General features: G+C 42.6%; 1 protein-coding gene across 6 annotated transcripts in view; it reads right to left on the bottom strand.

Moving 5' to 3' along the window:
- ATE1 (arginyltransferase 1) overlaps positions 1-22,899 on the bottom strand; it is a 94,827-nt gene that overhangs the window by 55,304 nt on the left and 16,624 nt on the right. For 2 of the 6 annotated variants that reach the window (XM_073685370.1, XM_073685366.1), the window contains exons 4-7: positions 22,603-22,706; positions 21,182-21,424; positions 18,087-18,307; positions 2,759-2,887 (exon numbers count right to left, since the gene is read on the bottom strand). In XM_073685370.1, the coding sequence (XP_073541471.1) occupies positions 2,759-2,887; positions 18,087-18,307; positions 21,182-21,424; positions 22,603-22,706 (697 nt within the window). Of the gene's footprint in view, positions 1-2,758; positions 2,888-9,823; positions 9,953-18,086; positions 18,308-21,181; positions 21,425-22,602; positions 22,707-22,899 lie in introns of all 6 variants that reach the window. The other 4 variants (XM_073685367.1, XM_073685365.1, XM_073685369.1 and 1 more) reach the window with 3 other exon arrangements.

Here is a 22,899-nt window from a genome sequence, read left to right as displayed (position 1 = left end):
GCAAAACCACCCTACGAGTTATTTTTCAAGTCTTGCATCATTGCTGGGACCGGAGGTTTTGCTAAGAGAAACTTGCAAGAATGTAGGAGTAATTGTAAGCACCAAACAGAAGATTTCGGACACTACTAGACTGGCAATTATCATATGCTGTCCAATATCATGGCCAGAAAGCAGCTGTTGTAGCACTTACTGGTTTGAGTGCCAACCACAAGTCCTTTTGGGGTATTTCCTTGCATGTAGCATAACCACAGGAGTACAGAGACTATGTGTGCGCTGATCAGATGACAGTAAGAGCTGGAAGTGCTGGGGACAAGGGCTCCGTTTTAGCATTAGGACGAGGTTTACATATCGGGACATATAAATACATGACTTATATTTAGATTTTTTTGGTATGTGTCTATGGTTTACAACAGAAAATTAAATAATTGCAACCATTTCCAACTCTGCATTCCCGACATACAAACTGGCCTTCATCTTACGGATGCAAAAATATTATCTGTCTGCATTTTTAAGGGCTGTAACCAGCATGGAGACTAAATGCAGAATTGGAATGAAGTGGACTGTCAGTAACCCTCCTTATGCCGCAGCAGCTCCCCGGTATTGGGTTCTTCCAAATCTGAAGCCTATGCGGTCACGTAGAAGGCGACGCACAGTTTAAGGAGTCAGATGAAAATAATGTGTTTTTGTTTTTTTATTTCTAATCTCTTCCCTCTCCTTGGGCTTTTCTGCTTTGGGCCTGGAGAGAAACATTTTTTCAGGGCAATATGGGCACTTCTGATCAGACTGAATTTTATTCAAACCAAACGTCGGCCGATATGAAAGAATCTTCCCAAAATTAATTTCGAGAGATTTGGTAATCTTTAGATGCAACATACGGTACTTAATCAAAGCTTGTTTAATAATGGAGGTGATCACTGAACCTGTGAGGGAAACACAGCGGGCCCCCATGGATTCAATCAGGTCTAACAAAAAAGGTCAGTCCAGACCATGGTAAGTAATCGTACTTTACTTTAGGGCAGGAGCTGTGATTAACTAAAATAGTTTACTGTACCAATCAGCTGATTAGCATTTCACAGACCCATTACAATTGATGGGCCTTTTATATATTTTTTTTACGAGCAGATTGTCTGCAAAAAGTAATAACTGGGACATCTTAATCTTATCCGTGTTGCAGATCAAAGTCGCCAAAGTGAGTCACCGATGTCCGTGCCAGAGGGGAGAGAGAAAGGTGCTGCAGTCCGAGGAGAGAGAGAAAGGTGCTGCAGTCCGAGGAGAGAGAGAAAGGTGCTGCAGTCCGAGGAGAGAGAGAAAGGTGCTGCAGTCCGAGGAGAGAGAGAAAGGTGCTGCAGTCCGAGGAGAGAGAGAAAGGTGCTGCAGTCCGAGGAGAGAGAGAAAGGTGCTGCAGTCCGAGGAGAGAGAGAAAGGTGCTGCAGTCCGAGGAGAGAGAGAAAGGTGCTGCAGTCCGAGGAGAGAGAGAAAGGTGCTGCAGTCCGAGGAGAGAGAGAAAGGTGCTGCAGTCCGAGGAGAGAGAGAAAGGTGCTGCAGTCCGAGGAGAGAGAGAAAGGTGCTGCAGTCCGAGGAGAGAGAGAAAGGTGCTGCAGTCCGAGGAGAGAGAGAAAGGTGCTGCAGTCCGAGGAGAGAGAGAAAGGTGCTGCAGTCCGAGGAGAGAGAGAAAGGTGCTGCAGTCCGAGGAGAGAGAGAAAGGTGCTGCAGTCCGAGGAGAGAGAGAAAGGTGCTGCAGTCCGAGGAGAGAGAGAAAGGTGCTGCAGTCCGAGGAGAGAGAGAAAGGTGCTGCAGTCCGAGGAGAGAGAGAAAGGTGCTGCAGTCCGAGGAGAGAGAGAAAGGTGCTGCAGTCCGAGGAGAGAGAGAAAGGTGCTGCAGTCCGAGGAGAGAGAGAAAGGTGCTGCAGTCCGAGGAGAGAGAGAAAGGTGCTGCAGTCCGAGGAGAGAGAGAAAGGTGCTGCAGTCCGAGGAGAGAGAGAAAGGTGCTGCAGTCCGAGGAGAGAGAGAAAGGTGCTGCAGTCAGAGGAGAGAAAGGTGCTGCAGTCAGTGTCAGAGGAGAGAGGGAGAGAGAGAGAGAAGCTGTAGTGACCAGACTCTATGGAGGGGCCATTATGCTTTACAGCCACAACAAAAACAAAAATACTAGCACATAATAAATATATGCTCATAGTTTCAGTCTTTACATTCTTCCAGACAAAGATGGTTTCTGCCTGTACTGCAAATTGGTACCGATGGTGCTGAACTCAAGATTATGTTCTCTTGTCTGAAACATTGATACAAATAGGCTTTAGCTCATATATTGTTTGTATGATTATTAGCCAAGTGACAGATTAGGTAGAGAACATGCCAACCATATATTTCTTAAGACTTTGTGACTTAGTGTGTTGTTCTTCAGAGCCTTCCCTGCGTCATACTTACTTCTATAGAGCTACCGGGCCTCCTGACTCCTTAATAAGCAGAAATGAGTCATGACCAAGAGTGCGTAAAACCTGATCTGGACATCCTCAGAACTTAAGAAAAGCACCATAAAATATATTATAAAAGCCGAAGCGAACAGTCTTATACACCTTACAGGAAAAATATGACTCATTAGCCATGCTACACTTCGTGCAATGTGTGAGGGAAAGGTCAGTCATAAGAATACAGACTTCCATGATGAACCATGGAGACACCAAAAGGAAAAAAAAAAAAAAAAGGAGTAGATAGAAAAAACAAAACAAAACACAAAACATACACTTATAGCACAAGGGCAATACCTCTTCAGGTCCGCATTCAAAAGGAAGGTCCTTGTGCACGCTCATCTGGTACTTGGTGTAAAGAGCGGCTGAAGATTCGAAGGAAGAGGCAAATTCGGGGTCCTCCATGGAGACTGGAACTAACTTGACCTTCAGGGGCAAGGGAAAGTCAAGCTTAGCTACAGAACACACACAATGACTGACAAGGCTCCTGAAGCTGCCCCTGCTTGGTAAATGGTCACCTGAGACAGCGGGAATAAAACATACATGAATAACGATCGCAATATACATCGGAGAAATTACTTCTCCATCTTTCTCAGCCATCAGAGGTTTCATCTGGAACTAGCAATATTTAGTGCTGAAAAATCACATACAAGATGTCTGCATGGCACGCAGTCAGAAAAAAATCATATTGAAGCTGACACATCAGATTAATCTTGATCAATGTGATCAACTGTGATGAGACCGAGCGACTCTCCGCCAATGGCAAATGTTTTAGAGAATGCTCGGGCAGCTGGATTTCAACATGCCCGATCCTTCAGTTCCTAATGGAGATACTACTTTTCCTCCAGCATTCACCCCACTCTGCAAAGAGAATAAGATCCTGCATGTCGCTCGCCAAATGTGTATGGCAACCTTTATAATGTGAATATGCAGATTATTCATGAGAGAATTGCAATATTTTGCAGGGAAATGCAACGTAAGTTAATCAGAATGCCTTCAAAAATAGAAGAGTTAATATTTTATTTTTATCAATTATGTGACCGCCCTTTGCCTTCAAAATAGCATCACTTATTCTAGGTACACTTACACATTTTTTGAAGAAACTCGGCAGGGAGGTTATTCCAAACATCTTGGAGAACTAACCACAAATCTTCTGTGGATGTCGCTTGTGAAAATCTTTCAGTCTCTTCATGTAATTCCACAGAGACTCGATGATGTTGCGATCAGGGCTCTGCGGGGCCATATCATCACTTCCAGGATTCTCTTTCTGCTGAGGATAGCTCTTAATGACATTGACTGTATGTTTGGGGTCATTGTCCTGTTACAGAATCAATTTAGAGCCTCCCTGATGTTACTGCATGATGGAGAAGTGTCTGCCTGTATTTCCCAGCATTGAGACACCATTAATCCTGCCCAAATCTTTCATTCCATTTGCTAAAACGCAGCCAGAAACTTGCACAGACCCTCCTCCATGCTTCACTGTCCTTGCAGGCACCATTATTGTACCACTCTCTAGCCCTTGGCAAACAAACTGCCCCCTGTTATAGCCAAATATTTCATCAATTCAAAGAACCTGCTGCCATTTTTTTGCATCCAAATTCCCATGTTTTTGTGTATCGTTGAGCCACTTGGCTTAGTTTTCATGTCAAAGATGAGGTGTTTTGGCTACAATTCTTCCATGAAGACCACTTCTGGCCAGACTTCTCTGAACAGTAGATGGTTGTTGCTGGATCCAACTAATTGCTGCCCATTCTGAATTGATGGCTTTGCTGGACATCTACCATTTTAAAGGTAAAGAAGCAAAATATGTCTTTAATCTGCGGCACTAAGTTTCCTTGGCTGACTACTTCTATGATCCTTAATGTTGCCCATTTTGGTGCTTCTTCAAAAGAAGCTTGAATAGTACATCATTAAACACGAATTTGCTTTGAAATCTTTGCCTGGTAGAGACCGTGCTGATGCAGTATAACTACCTTGTGTCTTATTGCTGTGCTCAGTCTTGCCATGGTGAATGATCTGTGGCATGAATCTATCTTCCACAATTTCCAAAGTGTGGCTATTCTCCATCCAATGTTAATCATCCTACACAGCAGTTTCTGTTTCAGTTAAAGAGGTTGTCCACTACTTTATCACTGATGACCAATCCTTAGGATAAGTCATCAATGTATGATGGGTTGGTGTCCGACACCCAGCACCACCGCCAATGAGCTGTTCTTGGTGTCGGCGGCCACTGGCAGGCACCGCTCAATTGAGGAGCTGCTCCATCTTCTGATAGTGGCCACAAATGGGTACTACACATCCGCCTCCTATTCAAGTCAATAGGAGGCGGATGTGTAGAATCCAGCAGCGGCCTTTATCAGAAGACAGAGCAGCTCTGCAATGGAGCAGTACCGTCCGGTGGCTTCCGCCGACACAGAGGACAGCTGATCGGTGGGGGTGACGGACCCTGACCGGTCACACATCCTAAGGAGGACTCATCAATGATAAAGTAGAGGATAACCTCTTTAATGGCTGTTTGAACCTACATATGAGAATAATGGTATGTTAATATAATTACATATATTTATATTACATATTGGTACTCATGCACCTAACTATAATCCTACCAAAACCCTGACTTTCAATTGTACCTAGAAGAAATTATGTTGTTTCAAAGGCAAAGGGCGGTGACACCAAATACTGATGTGATTGAGATTTCTCTTTTGTTCATTCACTTAGGATTTTTTTAATTGATAAAAAAAAACTAAAATGACCACTTCTATTTTTTTAAGCATTTTTACTTTGCAGCAATTTTTCCACAACTGCCTGAAACTTTTGCAGAGTACTCTACGTGTTAATAAGGAACAAAACGTCCCAAAGGAGGGCAAACAACCCTGCCAACAATGACCCAAGGTAGGCGGCACAATATCCAGAGAAGAGCAGAAACCCCATAAGACGTGTACAGATTGCCAGCAGGGGTAAACAGATCAAGAAAAAAAATAAGGATAAGAACAATAATGAGATTTGTTACAATCATCAGGTTTTAGGTTTTTGAAAAAGCCTCGGACTTTTGTCATGTTTTTAGCATTTTTTTTCTGTGGATGCTTAATTAAATATGGAAGGCACCATTACGATGGATTTTATGCCATTTTTGCATTTTTAGGACGAGTGTTGTATAATACAGCATGTTCTGCGTTTGTCTATTTTCTGGAATTTTCAGGAAAAAAAAAAAGGCAGAAAAATAAATATATTGCAAATGTAACAAAACACACTTCAATTCATCAGGCTTTTTATGTACCAATCAAGAAAAAAAATACAGAGGAATACTCTGGAAGAAGGAGCTCTGCTCACAGAAAGTGTAAGAGCCCATGCATCGAGCTCATGCAGGAGCGAGCCCTCCAGCTTCCTGAGCAGTACACGTGACAAGTGTTTGGAGCAATCGGGGGACGCGGACCCCACAGCAACCTGCACAACATTTCATGCCTTGTCACATGTTCGCAAACCAAATAAAAGTGTAAACACACTTAAGTTTTTTTTTCCTTTCGATATGCCCTATGTGTCTGACAAGTGTCCAGTGTTGGTCCTACTCATGGTCCCCTGACCACAGCTCTGCAGATTTATCCAGCCTGTGTCATGGGTGTAACAGATAGTCGCTCTGCAGCTGGCTGCAGAAGATCTCTTCGTTTGGCATTGCAGACACCTTCTTAAATCTGTCTTACTTTAGGACCCAGCTGTTACCTCCCTCCTGCTCTGATTGACACCCTGGCATGGGTGTTAAAATAATTTCAGTTTGCTACAGGGAGGAGCCGGTGATATTCACATATTCCCTTGTGAAGGCTTGGAGCTATTGCAGTCGGCTTTCGTCCTGGTGTTTTGGAGGACGTTTGGTGTAATATCTTTGAAGTCTGCTCAAGCTAAGTTTCTCCCCCTGTGTTTATCTCCCTTGTTGTCTTTAGTTTATAGTTGGACTGACCAGTGCTCATTTCCCCCTTCCCTATCCAGGGCTTAGGTTTCCTGTTTGGCGATTGGTGAGGAACCAATATAGGGATGGTATGGGAGACAGGGTGATATTAAATCAGCCCAGGGGTCTCCACTACACCTAGTGTCTTGGCTCCCTTCCCCTCATCCCTTCGTGTTGCACTTAGTCTTACCTACGCTGTGCGTGACAGCCTGAGACTGAATGGAGCGGTGTCCATACATATGCATCAGAAGTCAAGTCTGTATGAGTTATCACATGGGCAACCTTGAACAACTTCATTTTGATGGGTAAAGAGTAGTGGCGGGGTATTACTACATAATTCGTGATGTGCACAAGTGCTCGTTACTCGGGTTTGCACCGAGTATCGCAGGTGCTCGAGTGACATGTTCATGTCCCGGCCCCACGTTTCGCAGCTGTTAGACAGCCCCCAAGCATGCGGTGATTGCAAGTGTTTGTCAGGCAACACCCGCATACTTTGTAGCTGTCTAAAAGCCGCGAAACGTGCGGCCGTGGGAACTCAAACATGTCACCCGCGATACTCGATGAAGACCAAGCACCAAGGGAAATTCGAGTAACAAGCGATTGTGCTCATCACTATATATAATCTAAAAGGTGAATATATATATATATATATATATATATATATATATATATATATATATATATATATATATATATATATATATATATATATATATATATATATATATATATATATATATATATATATATATACACACACAGACCAAAAGTTTGGACACACCTTCTCATTTAAAACATTTTTCTGTATTTTCATGACTATGAAAATTGTACATTCACACTGAAGGCATCAAAACTATGAATTAGCACATGTGGAATTATATACTTAACAAAAAAGTGTGAAACAACTGAAAATATGTCTTATATTCTAGGTTCTTCAAAGTAGCCACCTTTTTATTTGATGACTGCTTTGCACACTCTTGGCATTCTCTTGATGAGCTTCAAAAGGTAGTCACCGGAAATGGTTTTCACTTGACAGGTTTGCCCTGTCAGGTTTAACAAGTGGGATTTCTTGCCTTATAAATGGGGTTGGGACCATCAGTTGTGTTGTGCAGAAGTCAGGTGGATACACAGCTGATAGTCCTACTGAATAGACTGTTAGAATTTGTATTATGGCAAGAAAAAAGCAGCTAAGTAAAGAAAAACGAGTGGCCATCATTACTTTAAGAAATTAAGGTCAGTCAGTGCGAAAAAATGGGAAAACTTGAAAATGTCCCCAAGTGCAGTTGCAAAAACCATCAAGCGCTACAAAGAAACTGGCTCACATGAGGACCGCCCCAGGAAAGGAAGACCAACAGTCACCTCTGCTTCTGAGGATAAGTTTATAAGAGTCACCAGCCTCAGAAATCGCAGGTTAACAGCAGCTCAGATTAGAGACCAGGTCAATGCCACACAGAGTTCTAGCAGCAGACACATCTCTTCAACAACTGTTAAGAGGAGACTTTGTGCAGCAGGCCTTCATGGTAAAATAGCTGCTAGGAAACCACTGCTAAGGACAGGCAACAAGCAGAAGAGACTTGTTTGGGCTAAAGAACACAAGGAATGGACATTAGACCAGTGGAAATCTGTGCTTTTGTCTTATGAGTCCAAATTGGAGATCTTTGGTTCCAATCACCGTGTCTTTGTGCGACGCAGAAAAGGTGAACGGATGTATTCTACATGCCTGGTTCCCACCGTGAAGCATGGAGAAGGTGTGATGGTGTGGGGGTGCTTTGCTGGTGACACTGTTGGGGTTTTATTCAAAATTGAAGGCATACTGAACCAGCATGGCTACCACAACATCTTGCAGCGGCATGCTATTCCATCCGGTTTGCGTTTAGTTGGACCATCATTTATTTTTCAACAGGACAATGACCCCAAACACCTCCAGGCTGTGTAAGTGCTATTTGACCAAGAGGGAGAGTGATGGGGTACTATGCCAGATGACCTGGCCTCCAGTCACCAGACCTGAACCCAATCGAGATGGTTTGGGGTGAGCTGGACCGCAGAGTGAAGGCAAAAGGGCCAACAAGTGCTAAGCATCTCTGGGAACTCCTTCAAGATTGTTGGAAGACCATTTCCGGTGACTACCTCTTGAAGCTCATCAAGAGAATGCCAAGAGTGTGCAAAGCAGTCATCAAAGCAAAAGGTGGCTACTTTGAAGAACCTAGAATATAAGACATATTTTCAGTTGTTTCACACTTTTTTGTTAAGTATATAATTCCACATGTGTTAATTCATAGTTTTGATGCCTTCAGTGTGAATGTACAATTTTTCGTCTGGGGTTTTTTGCTATTATGGCTACACAGAAAACATTTTTGAAAGAAAACATTCATCACATATTCCTATATACCTGACTATTGCTGAAAACTAAGCAGAAACTCAGTGATCTGCAACCTGTCGCTCCACAACTGTTCAAAAACTACAAGTCCCAGCATGTTGTGAAAGCTGCCATCAAATGCAATGCTGGAACGTCATACAACGTCGACAACTAGGAGGCATCCGCTATACAAAAAAAGCAGTAGTTTTCCTCTCTGTGTGCCACTGTGCTGGAGTTATCGTTACCTCCCAGATGGAGAGAACAAAAACTTGGAAGACAGCAATAACCATTTCACTGAGAAAAAAAAAAATGGATCTGCGACATAGAAAAGCAGGAGAAAAGTACAAATGTCACAAAATCTCATGTGCTGCATCTAAAAGATATTGCCCAATATGAACCCATTGGCTAAAAACACCCAAAAACACCAAAAGAAGCATCTGTACAGCAGAGCGACTGAACCGTGACAGCACAGAAAGCAAATGTCAGAAATATATATATAAAAAAAGTCTCATTTACTCCTTAAAACTGAGGGGGGGGGGCACAGGTTCCTGCACCGGCAGAGCACCAGCATAATGTACCCACGGCGTGGGAAGAGACTGGAAGCTTTTGTCCTGGCCGAGGTACGGAGCGATTAATATCGCTGGGTCGGCGCCCGGTGAGGAGAAGTGAAGAAGGTCACTGCCCATTTGAGCAGAACATCGAGATCCTGTTTAGATTTCTTTGCTTTTCGAGCTGAACATTCGTGATTCTCGCTGGCACACAATTACCCACCGGCTCCAGGAATAGCAGGCCTGTGTGCGTCTAAGGACTTGATCAGAAACCAAATCCTGTCTGCGGTGCGATCTCGGCCAGCAGACAGTGTGTACCTGTGTCTGCCGCACATAATGGAGTCTCGGGACGTCAAGGTCTTGTGAAGTGATTAGGTGCTGGCGGTGCTGTATATGTCTGAACCCACTATATAGGGTCAAGGAGAAACAAGCTTTCCTAATAGTTTCAGCTGCACTAACGCGCCCCTAACCATGTGCCTGCACTTTGTATTGGTGCAATGTGTGGCCCCTCTTCTGACCTGGCTTACGGTCGGCTTGTCAGGCGGGTCCTGGTGAATGGTCGTCTGATAGCGCTTATATACTTGGTACGACTCTTGAAACGTCATTTTGAACAGGGAGCTGGGAGGACAGGACCGCACGAGTTTCACCTTCAAAAGGGAGCGGAAAAAACATCCGTTACTGCACCTACAAATACTAGAGACATGGGATACCCCAGACGGAGGAGGACACCCCAGACGGAGGAGGACACCAGCTCACCATATAATGAAACAATGCTGCCAAGCAGGAAAAAGAAAGAGGTTAAACAGGTTGTATGGCCATAGACAGTGGTGGCATTTTGCTTGGATACATCGCCAACATCCGGTAGGTGCAGTTCCGATCCCTGGCGATATGGAGAGGAGCCCCAAGTGCTGAATTGTCTCCCATCGGCTCCGCTCCACTTTGGAGGCAGCATGGTCAGCTTATTATAGGCAATGGGCCACTTGGTGGCTCAGCAAATACAGAAAGTAGCCCAGCGATGTCCCAGTTTATAGGAATTCTCGACCCTGCGGAGTGGATTTTGGGGACACAACCAATCAAAAGGCCACCAATGTCAATGCAAAGTCTGCCCAATGTTAGACTTAAAGGGGTCGTCCCTTTCAGAAAATCTTCATCACCGATTGTAGTTTGTTATAAAATAACAACCCGTTTATTCACCGTGCCTGGTTCCAGCGATGCTCCCAGTGTCTGGCATTGGCTGTGAAGATGTCTCGTTGACAGCCATTCAGTGAGCTCAGCAGCTCAGAGGTAGAGGAGGATTCCGTCTACATGGGCAAACTCACTGAACTCACCGATTGGCTGCCGGGCTGTGGATGGGACATCACCACCACAGCCAATAGCGGACACCGGGAGCAGCGCCAGAGACTCCGCGCCGGACCTGGGGGCACTGAATAAAGAACGGATTGTTATTTTATAACAAACCGCAGGGGCAAAAGGTTTTCTAAAAAGGGGATTATCCCTTAAAAGAAAAAAAAAAACACTACTTTTTTTTTGCAGAAAATCCAGAATTCTTGAGATGAGAATAAATGAAGTGAGCGCGTCTCCTTCTCTGCCGGAAGCACAGTGCCTCTGGGATAAACGCACCTCTCACTCCATATCAAGAGACAAATAGGTGAGGTAACGTCACGTCTACCAATACCTGGACGTGTGCACAATCAGGCGTGAGGTCACCTGCCCCGCTCATCTCAAGATGCAGAGTGCAGAGTAGGACTGACCGCCTAAAGGGGTTTTCCCACAAATAAAGTTGATTTTAATCAATAGATCTTGGAATAATAATTTCCACAATTGGATGTGTTTAAAAAAATGCTCCTGTGCTGAGATAATCTTATACATGTGCCCCTGCTGTGTACTGTGTAATGGCTGTGTCTGACCGTGCAGGAACATGGTCTGATCATACCACATCTCCTGGGCAGGGGAGGAAGCAAAAGAGTATACAGACATTACAGCATGGGTTCAGAACAGATTCTTTTTGTGAGATAAAGCATTTCCGTGCCTGATTTTAAAAAATGTTTTATCTCACAGAAAGAATCAGCTGTAATCCCGTGCTGTCCTGTCTGTATACTCGTGTCCTCCCCAGCCCAGGAGCTGTGGTATGATCAGACCATGTTCCTGCATGGTCAGACACAGCCATTACACTGTACACAGCAGGGGCACATCTATAAGATTATCTCAGCACAGGAACATTTTATTTAAACACATCCAATTGTGGAAATTATTATTATTCCAAGATCCATTAATTAAAATGAACTTTGTTCATGGGAAAACCCCTTTAAGTGTTCAACTTCTGACATCTTGTAATTATACGTCGGACAAGTTGATCTGTGGGAACCTGGGTGCGGAGACCTCTGCCGATCGCTACAATTGCCTCTGCTCTCCTCAAAAATTATTATTAGTGTATGGATTCATAGAAAGTCTCGGAGAGTGGAGGGGAGGTAAAGAGGTTTGGTGTGAGCAGTGAGCGGTGTATAGGTCTATATGAAGTCTACAGATTCGTACACCGCTGGCTCTACACTCCGAGGGGAGGCGACAAACAAGGCAGCGGAGTACTCCGGCCCCTTCATTATGGCAATCAGGAGAGAGAGATATAGAGATATACAGTACAGACCAAAAGTTTGGACACACCTTCTCATTTAAAGATTTTTCTGTATTTTCATGACTATGAAAATTGTACATTCACACTGAAGGCATCAAAACTATGAATTAACACATGTGGAATTATATACTTAACAAAAAAGTGTGAAACAACTGAAAATATGTCTTATATTCTAGGTTCTTCAAAGTAGCCACCTTTTGCTTTGATGACTGCTTTGTACTCTCTTGGCATTCTCTTGATGAGCTTCAAGAGGTAGTCACCGGAAATGGTCTTCCAACAATCTTGAAGGAGTTCCCAGAGATGCTTAGCACTTGTTGGCCCTTTTGCCTTCACTCTGCGGTCCAGCTCACCCCAAACCATCTCGATTGGGATCAGGTCTGGTGACTGTGGAGGCCAGGTCATCTGGCGTAGCACCCCATCACTCTCCCTCTTGGTCAAATAGCCCTTACACAGCCTGGAGGTGTGTTTGGGGTCATTGTCCTGATGAAAAATAAATGATGGTCCAACTAAACGCAAACCGGATGGAATAGCATACCGCTGCAAGATGCTGTGGTAGCCATGCTGGTTCAGTATGCCTTCAATTTTGAATAAATCCCCAACAGTGTCACCAGCAAAGCACCCCCACACCATCACACCTCCTCCTCCATGCTTCACAGTGGGAACCAGGCATGTAGAGTCCATCCGTTCACCTTTTCTGCATCGCAAAAAGAACCGGTGGTTGGAACCAAAGATCTCAAATTTGGACTCATCAGACCAAAGCACAGAATTCCACTGATCTAATGTCCATTCCTTCTGTTCTTTAGCCCAAGCAAGTCACTTCTGCTTGTTGCCTGTCCTTAGCAGTGGTTTCCTAGCAGCTATTTTACCATGAAGGCCTGCTGCACAAAGTCTCCTCTTAACAGTTGTTGTAGAGAAGTGTCTGCTGCTAGAACTCTGTGTGGCATTGACCTGGTCTCTAATGACTGGTGACTCAGATAAACTTATCCTCAGAAGCAGAGGTGACTCTTGGTCTTCCTTTCCTGGGCGGTCCTCATATGAGCCAGTTTCTTTGTAGTGCTTGATGGTTTTTGCAACTGCACTTGGGGACACTTTCAAAGTTTGCCCAATTTTTCGGACTGACTGACCTTCATTTCTTAAAGTAATGATGGCCACTCGTTTTTCTTTACTTAGCTGCTTTTTTCTTGCCATAATACAAATTCTAACAGTCTATATTCAGTAGGACTATCAGCTGTGTATCCACCAGAATTCTGCACAACACAACTGATGGTCCCAACCCCATTTATAAGGCAAGAAATCCCACTTATTAAACCTGACAGGGCACACCTGTGAAGTGAAAACCATTTCCGGTGACTACCTCTTGAAGCTCATCAAGAGAATGCACAAGAGTGTGCAAAGCAGTCATCAAAACAAAAGGTGGCTACTTTGAACAACCAAGAATATAAGACATATTTTCAGTTGTTTCGAACTTTTTTGTTAAGTATATAATTCCACATGTGTTAATTCATAGTTTTGATGCCTTCAGTGTGAATGTACAATTTTCAAAGTCATGAAAATACAGAAAAATCTTAAAATGAGAAGGTGTGTCCAAACTTTTGGTCTGTACTGTATATACCTGCTTTCTTCTAGAAACAGCACCACTCTTATCAGTGTGTGATACATAGATATGCGGACATTATAGGTATACAGTTATTACATATTCATGCAAACAAGAACACCTGCAGGGGGCTGTACATGACTGTGAGATAATGGAAATGCAGCAATTGTCGGTTTAGGGCAATAAAAGCAAAACAGAAGATGAATGTAATGTGGAGTGAACAAGCAAATAAAACCTTTTGGTATGGTATTACAGAAGAGCAAATAACTGCACAAACTTGTGAAAATATAGTGACATAATGTGAGGAGTAATAAAACGCTGCAGGAGAGGCGAAAACAGGGATTTGGTTTATAGGAAAGGAAAGAAAAGGTATTACAGTGCCCCCTGGTGGCTAACGCCTAGCACAAGAAAATTATGTACACTCGATTTTATATGATGTGTGTGGTGTATATGTTATGCAGATTATGCACCAAAAACTGAATGCAGGGTACAATGCAGAAAAAGGTTGACATTTGAAGCAAAATTTAACAAAAGCAAGATGCAAAAAGTTGCAGCCAAAATTGTCTTATAGTCTCAGCCTAAGACCACGACCCCACTATCAGTATTCACAGTCAATATTTTTTCTCAGGAGTGGGAGCCAAAACCAGGTGTGGAACAATCAGAGAAAAGGTAGAATAGAAACAAGTCACCAATTCTGCATTTATCACCCACTCCTGGTTTTGGCTCCCACTCCTGAGAAAAAATACTGACCGAATACTGACCAAATACTGAGAGTGGGGCCAGGGCCTTAGGAAGCATTAGACCTTCAATATTGGTTGCTGTGGGCTGTGTAGTCGGTAAACCAAACCTCCGTCTCCGACTCCTCAATTTCCATGACTCCAACTCCGACTCCCTCGTACATGGCTCATGTTTAAGTGATAAATTTACTGCAGCACAGATTCATCTCAGCTAAAAGTCTAGACCCTTAGATCAGGAATAGGACAGACATTTATAGGACATTTCACAACTTTCCCAAATTCTTATGAGAAAAATATTCCCCACAAACTCCACTGAACTACTGTACCCAATTTATTATATATTTTAGGAGTCTGATTCGGTCCATTTTATACCAAATAGAAAAAAGAGAGGGGTCGCTCACTGGTCTATTCGGGTGCTCTGAAGAAAAGAGTAATCTCAATTGCAAAAAGAACTTCGGCACTCCATACATGAAAATATAAGAAATATTGTATCTAGACTAATGTCACTTTGAAAAATGAAGGTTTTTTGCGCATAATTTGGCCAATTTATGTGTGCCCATCAACCACGACAAGGTCACCTTCATTTTTCAAAGTGACATTAGTCTAGATACAATATTTCTTATATTTTCATGTATGGAGTGCCGAAGTTCTTTTTGCAATTGAGATTACTCTTTTCTTCAGAGCACCCGAATAGACCAGTGAGCGACCCCTCTCTTTTTTCTATTAATCATTTTTGGGATCCCGCTCCTGGAGCATTGCAGCAGGTACGTGTTCACACTATTAGAAGTTTGACAGCCTTTTTTCTGACCATGTGTCCCTCCCATTCAGTCACAGGTGGTTTTAACTAGCTCTACCAGCCCATACATTGTAGGTTAAAAGCCCAAGCAAAGACATATTGTCCATACAGGCTTACAGCCCAAGAGTGGCATATCCAGTGGTAGCGTAGCGTAGTTTCCCATCATACGAAGGTGACCTTGTCGTGGTTGATGGGCACACATAAATTGGCCAAATTATGCGCAAAAAAACTTCATTTTTCAAAGTGACATTAGTCTAGATACAATATTTCTTATATTTTCATGTATGGAGTGCCGAAGTTCTTTTTGCAAAGGTCCATTTTATACCGACCACGACTCCACCAAAATGGGCTCCGACTCCACAGCCCTGGTTGCTAGACACCTCAGTGGCCGTCCTGGCTATGAAAAAGGGATATTTAGGTTTCCACAAATAAAAAGTGTATATACAAAATTTTCCCCCCAAAAAAATTTCTGTATTCATTTCTTGTATCAGTTTTTTATGGCTTTGAAAAGGTCTGCTTGCAGTCACTGAATGTGTGTCCTCATTAGAAAAGACTAGTGGGAAAAAAAAAGTGATGTCAAGAAGTCATGCACCGATGTGATCGCACGAGCAGGAGAATGAAGGTTGCCATGAAATAAAAGCAAGCCAACTCTTAAATTAAAAAAAAAGTGAAGAATTGATATAGATAGTAAATCAGAAAATTGTATAAAGTTAAGTTCCCATGATGAGTTATTGATGCAGCGTCTTATAGTTTCAGCAAAGTGGATGGGACTTCTAGAAATCTCCTGCCCCAATTGAACTGAGGGACATTTCAAGCCAATTTTTCTTGCGGGTACAGTGAGTTTTCGATGCAGATTTTCCCTGCACAATTGCATTAGATGCAGAAAATCTGCAGGTAAAAAACACAAGTTGTTTTCTGCCGTAAAGAAGCTGCTTAAAAAAGCTAATTTTGCTGCGTTTTTCAGGTACTTTTGTCTCTTGTACCTGCTGATAGTTTAGTGCCTGTTCCTGAGATTTCTGCTGCAAAAACACTGAAAGAAGCGACATGCTGCAGTTATCAAAAAAGAAGCACTTTTCCAATTTAGTCAGGGGGGAAATAAACAATGTATGTGCATGAGATTTCTGAAATCTGATCGCTTTTGCTGGTTCTGTAAAACAGTTTTTAATTTGCATAAAAAAAAAAAAAAAAAAAAAAAAAAGGCAACAAAAATGCAATGTGTGAACATTGCCTAAAATCGCATGTACTCCACACATGACTATCAAAGTTTTGTTACAGCCAAATACCAGGAAGTATCAAAAACAAAGCCGCATAACTTCTCAAAAAGAGACAATCGCAGAGTCAAAAACATGACAAAAAAAATACAAGTAACCTAAAGCAGAAAATCTGCATCATCAAAATTTCACCAAATGCTCATCGTGGAAATGTAAACCAAGTATCCATTATCCTATGAAAAAGCTGTAGGTGTCAGAACCTTTACACCCTTGTATGAAGTCGCAGAGCTGTACTAAAGCTAGGCAGACTTTTTCAGGAGTCTATAAAAAATAAAATAAAAAAGCATCCTTTATGGCTAATATTTGCACATAGGGTTCTTTGCAGAAAGGCTATGTTCACACACGTTGGGTTTTTTGCTGCAGATTTTTATGCAAACTTTCAGCTGCGTTTTGCAGTACCAGCAAAGTCTATGAGAAATCAGAATTCTCTGTTCACACATCTTGGGGTTTTTTTGCTGCGTATTTTGGGCCCTGGTTGGATTTTTGCAAAATAAGAGCATGTTACTTCTTTCAGCGTTTTTTCACCCATAGGAAGTAATGGGTGGGGAGAAAAACGATGAAAAAACGCAGGTAAGTTTTTTCAGCGTTTTTGATTGCAAAATACAATGGGGTTTTTGTTTTTTTTCCCCACAGAATTTTATGTATATGCATAAATAGAGACAGAAGGACAGTGAAAAAAAAAAGTATCAAAAATACAGCAAAACCTGACGCAGCTGATTTCCTGCCAGAGATCAGTTTTGCTGCAGATTTCTGACGTAAAAAAAAAAAAACACAACATGTGGGAACATAGGCTTACAGCAGTCACACTGTGGACTGCCGACCACAAGACGTAGTAATGGCCGACACTATAAGAGCTTTAATACACGGGCCGGGTGACTTCCTCAGCGAACATAACATTGTGGCTTATAATTTAGTGTCAAAATTAATAACTGGTGGAGAGAGGTTGAATTTCATGGACCTGGGTCTATTTTCAACCCATGTAATTATATACAGCTCTGGTAAAAATTAAGAGTGCTGCAAAATTTTCATTTTCTCAGATTCTTCTCTTTATAGATATATTTTTGAGTAAAATGTACATTTTTGTTTTAGTCTATAAACTACTGACAACGTCTCCGGAATTCAAAGCTAAAAATGTTGTATTTATTTGCAACAAATGAGAAATCGTCAAAATACTAAAAAAGAAACAGTGCTTTCAGACCTCAAATTACTCATGTTTTAACATATACATAATAGATTTGTTGCAAAATCCTCACCTGTGAACATGTAAATGGAGCTTAAAGGGTTATTAAAAGTGAATGTTTTAACGAGGTTACCATTTGCGGATCGGAAAGCTCCCCCATCCCCCAGAATAGTTTTGACATGCCCCGGCGCACATGACCAATCCACTCATTCTCTATGGGACTGCTGGTAAAATAGCTGAGCGCTGCACTGGGGTTTCTCCAGCAATCCCACAGACAATGAATGGATTCTCAGCATAGTTGGAGGTCATAGCGATCGGATCTTCGCTCATCTGCAAGTCACCTACGCATTAGAGAGCTGATACACCCATCATTAAAAAGTTAACGCTTTAACAATCTAACAGGAGACGAAAACTGAAGAAGTGACAAATACCGGAGATTTTTGGACTTTAGGAAATGCGTATTTACGGCTTTGTGAACACTGGTGACGAAAGTAACAACCACTAAATCATAGTGTGTCGTCTTAACCTGTCTTCATGCAGAACGGGTGTGTATTCATTGATGTAGATTTCTTACCTCCAGTCGATGCGCTAAGTCTTCGCTGTCGGGCACATGGATAAATTCCTCTACAGATTTGGTGCCACTTGCTGTTGGTTTTGAGGCAGTTGGGGTGACGGCCGGGTGCTCCATCAGTGGAGCCGGATCCCCCTTTTGAATCAGCATTTTCTGCAAACGCCGCTCCTTACGGATGTCTTTGGCTTTCCGACAAGGCGGCCTGGTGGAATCGGCACCTTTACCTGATTATTAAAATAAAAGTCAGAATCCTGTAACATTCGTACGGTACTGATAGCAACAGGTCACAAACATCTGTAGATCGTCCCGTTATATGTACACGATCGGCGGATACAGAAGACAAAAAGCTACAAAGCTTTACAGCAAAAGTGAATGGAAGTAAAGGAAAATATTTAGATTGTCCTCAGTGGTTGATACCATCTTTTCAGTTAGCCATTAAAAGGTAACAAATTGCAAGCTTTCCAGACTACTCAGGTCTCTTCATCAGGCATAGTATACCACAAATGTGACTCTTCAGATTTTGGGTTTATACTATGCCTGATGAAGAGACCTGAGTAGTCTCGAAAGCTTGCAATTTGTTACCATCTTTTCAGATAGCCATTAAAAGGTATCAACCACTGAGAAAAATATTTAGATTTGAGAGTCCTATCTACTGACTAACACGGTACAAGAATATATATTTTCCCTATATGGAAGAAAAGGACAATGTCTCCACATTGTAGCTCTTCAATATCGCCATCTGCTGGCGCCTGTGCATCACTGCAGCCCATTAACAATGCTCATTCACGCTGAAATTTGGAGGGAAGGTACAGAAGATGCTGAAGGTTTTTATTAAGTGGTGAAAAAAAAATCCATAGTTTGCTAAAAAAATAAATAAATAAAATGGCGCCATTTTCCAATACCTGTAGCGTCTCCATTTTTCATGATTTGTGGCCGGGTGAGGGCTTATTTTTTGCTCACTGAGTTATTTTATTGATACCATTCTGGGGTAGATCCGATGTTTTGATCACCCGTTATTGTATTTTATTGCAATGTTGCCGTGACAAAAAAAAACGTAATTCTGGCGTTTAGAATTTTTTTTCTCGTTAAGCCGTTGACCGGATTAATTTTTTTTTTTTATATTCATAGATCGAGCGATTCTGAACGCGGCAATATCAAATATATGTATGTGTGGGTTTTTTATTGTTTTATTTTGAATGGGGAGATAGGGGGGGTGATTTAAACTTTTATATTTTTTTAATTTTTGAAAAAAATTTTTTTTTTTTTACACTTTTTGCATGCTTCAATAGCCTCCATAGGAGACTAGAAGCAGCACTTGCCTGATCGGCTCCGCTACACAGAGGTGATGAGCCGATTGCCTGTATGTAGCAGATGTGCTCACTTGCTATGAGCGCCGACCACAGGGCGGCATTCATAGCAATCTAGACATGACAACCACAGGGGTCTGCTGCAGACCCCGGCTTGTCATGTCAATCCATCGGTGACCAGCGATCATGTGACGGGGTCACCAATGGGCGGGGTAAATGAGGCGCTTCCAGCGCTGTTAAATGCCGCTAACAGAGATTGACAGCAGCATTTTACTAGTTAACAGCCTCAGGTGGATCGCGATTCCACCTGCGGCTGTTGCGGGCACATGTCAGCTGTAATAATCAGCTGACATGTGCCCGATTCAATGCGGACTCAGCGCCGGAGCCAGCGCTGAACAGGGGGTGACGATGTGGTGCGTACTATTACGTACCAAGTCGGGAAGGGGTGAATACCACTAATGTGGTACCATGCAGCGGCACCAGAGCAGAGTTTCTATTTTATCGCTTGCCATGGGTAAGATTATAGTACCTGGCTTTCTTGAGTCATTGGTTCATACGCAAGAAAGGAACCAAATTTAAAAGGTATTTTAGCATTACTTTCCCATATGTGCTGGAAACACCACTTCAAGTCTCTTAAAGTATATAATTATTCTAAGTATCAGCTGTGATTAAAGGGGTTGTCTCATAGATCTTTAAAAGCTCCTGGCCTGTGGCTTCCCGCTTGAGCGCGCTGCTCCTTGCCCATGGCTTCCTGCAGGGTGGTGTGCTCCTAGGTGAATGGCAGTTGGACCAGTGGCATTTTTGCTCTGCTAGCCCAAATTGTGCTCTCTCAAAAGCTGCCAGCAAAGTTCGCTTCCACTCTGCAGCATTGAGGAGCGCTGGGACACTAAAGCTAACCGAATGCAGCAAGCTTCAGAGCAGCGCTTACAAGATCTATTGGCAATAACTTGCAAGCACATGCTCTGTTTTTAAGAGACCGGCCACCTCTAATAGACTGCAGAGGTGTCCGGTAACTATACACCGAGCAGTGAACTAGAGAATTAAAAATCCCTCTATTCTTAAGAGCAGAGAGAATTTTTAATAAGCAAATTGCAAAATTGTTGTTTTAACAAACACTTTGCAATTTTAATCATGGAAGATGATGAGAAAACCTTTTTAAAAAACGCTGCACATGATTTTCAATGGAGGCAAACATTAAAGGGACTCTGTCAGCAGGTTTTTGCTATGTAAGCTGAAGACAGCATGCTGTAGGGGTTAAAACAGATTTCAGCAATGCCTGTCTGGAGGTTGTGTTTGCTTACAGTGACAGTTTTAGCACATGTAGCTTATAATTGCTGTGACTACCTGGTCACACCATGGTCTGACACGCCCCCTCCTGTGATAAGCAGCTCACTGTCTATGGATTTTGTATGTACAGAGCCTGGTGTGGGCGGGGTTAGCTTTCTCAGCTGAGCTTCATTGCTAAATCTAAAAGCTCTGTGTGAGAACGGCTGCACCCATAAACTAAGTGATACATCGCTGGATTCAGGCTTTCTCTGCCTACATTATGCTGCTCTCAGATGAGTTAGCAAAAAACCTGCTGACAGATTCCCTTTAAAAGAAATGGCCCAGCTGAGTGGACGATAGTGAACCATTTTGCTCGGACGAGACCCACACAATATAGATAGATACTCAGACGTTGCCTTGGTCAGAATCAGACCTAATACTACCACCTGTAAGGCAACTACGGTAAAACCCGCGCAGCTCACACAATTATAGGGGCTTCATTCCTGAACTTTATATAAAACTAACCTGGTTTTGGCATGGAATGAACATTTGTCTTCAGCTGAGCGGTTTCTATAGGGTCGTCACTTTCTTTGTGAGTTTCCTCAGAGTCTCTCTCCATTTCCCTTTCTCCAAGAAGTTTCTCAGTTTCTTCCGCCTCGGTGCTCAGTGGTTTGAGCTCATCCTCTGACACTTCACTCTTGTCTTTGCAGAAAACGTTGCAGGAGACGGGGCTGTCCGCCTGAGAGTCCATAGGTTCAATTGAAATTCCTGGGAGAAGGAGACAAGTCAAACAATTCCCTACCACAAAGTCAATGGACACTGCGGCCAATGATCAGTAATGCAGCAAAGCAGTATTTTACCTTTATGGCACATTTTTACAAAATGGGAAAAAATATCAAAACTGATGCAAGGAAAAAGAGGAGCAAGAGCACATTTTATTTTGCAAATGGCGGGAGTGTAACCCCTTAACCACTTGTGACCTATACATACATACATCTGAGGTCAGGTGCGAGTGTATGGAGCAAGCTCAAGAGCAGTGATCGCATCGATCAGACAGTGGAAATTAAATGGTTTGCAATGATTCGGACGGCCCAGCGACCCTCCCACAACGCAGAGTGCCAATAAGGTACCATGGCACTAGGGACACTAAAAGCTTGAGCTGCTGTCATCTTGGGGCTCTAATTACCTACCGCTAGGCTTCATGGAAAATCGTTTTGTATTTTCACTATAAAATACAATACTTAAGCATTGCAGTATGTAGCACAGCAAGTAGTCACGGGGTCAGTTAGGGGAAAGGACTAAAAAAAAGATGTAAAAAATAATAAAAACAACAGCTTGGCAAGTTGACTTACTGTCCATCGACAGAAAATGTAAAAAAAAATTATGAAAGCACAAAATGAAAAATGGGCAGGTCCGGTCATACTGGATCAGTAGTGGCGGTGGGCGTTGGACCCGCACTGATTAGCGGCGGTCAGAGGTAAAACCTGCACTGCCCGGCTCCGTTCAATGACTAGAGGCCACTGCCGAATCCGGCATGTCAGCTCTGCTTCAAGAGACCATAACTAGAGAATAAGATTACGTGGAACATTTCTCTATTCGTCATGTACAGACATCCGGAAACCAACATAAAATTGACCCCAAACGAAATGACAGTCCTTAATCCGTTTCTGATCCAATTTACACAGGACAATATGCCATCGAGAATGCTGATTGTTTTTTTTTTTTGAGCTGCGCAAAAGATCATTTCATGGGTGATTGGTAGCCTGTTTACACTGCAAGATAATCATGTTCACGGTTTTCTTGCATTGTAAATGCAGCTTAACACAATGACTTCTGTTCATTACTGATTAACATTTTAGAAGTAAAACGAGGTTTCATTTCTGGTGGAGGAAACGATTCACTGTTCTCCATAGGTAGGATGACTCTTTTCTCTTCTCTACACTTACCATCGCTGGTAGTATGTGTCACTTCTCCATCTTGAAGAAACTTTTGCATTTTTTTGAGGACTTTCTTGTGGGATTTGTTAGGTTGGTAATTCACAGCAGATAATCTAAGAAGAAAACCACAAGTCAATGACAAGAACGTTCAGAGAGTAAAATGCTTGCGAGACATCTACAAAGCAGCTAAACTGGAATTATTGAAACTCTCCCTCCGAAATATAGAGGGGGGTGTCCCACAAAGGACATCAGGATAAATTGGGGATCCTCGATCACTAGAACAGGGGTCCCACAAGCAAATTACAA

This window comes from Phyllobates terribilis, unplaced genomic scaffold, assembly GCF_046119375.1.
Source record: "Phyllobates terribilis strain yellow unplaced genomic scaffold, ASM4611937v1 Scaffold_5__5_contigs__length_657084704, whole genome shotgun sequence".
Taxonomy (NCBI): domain Eukaryota; kingdom Metazoa; phylum Chordata; class Amphibia; order Anura; family Dendrobatidae; genus Phyllobates; species Phyllobates terribilis.
The sequence above is the reverse complement of the archived record's forward strand: the minus strand, read 5'-3'. Positions and strand labels throughout refer to the sequence as shown.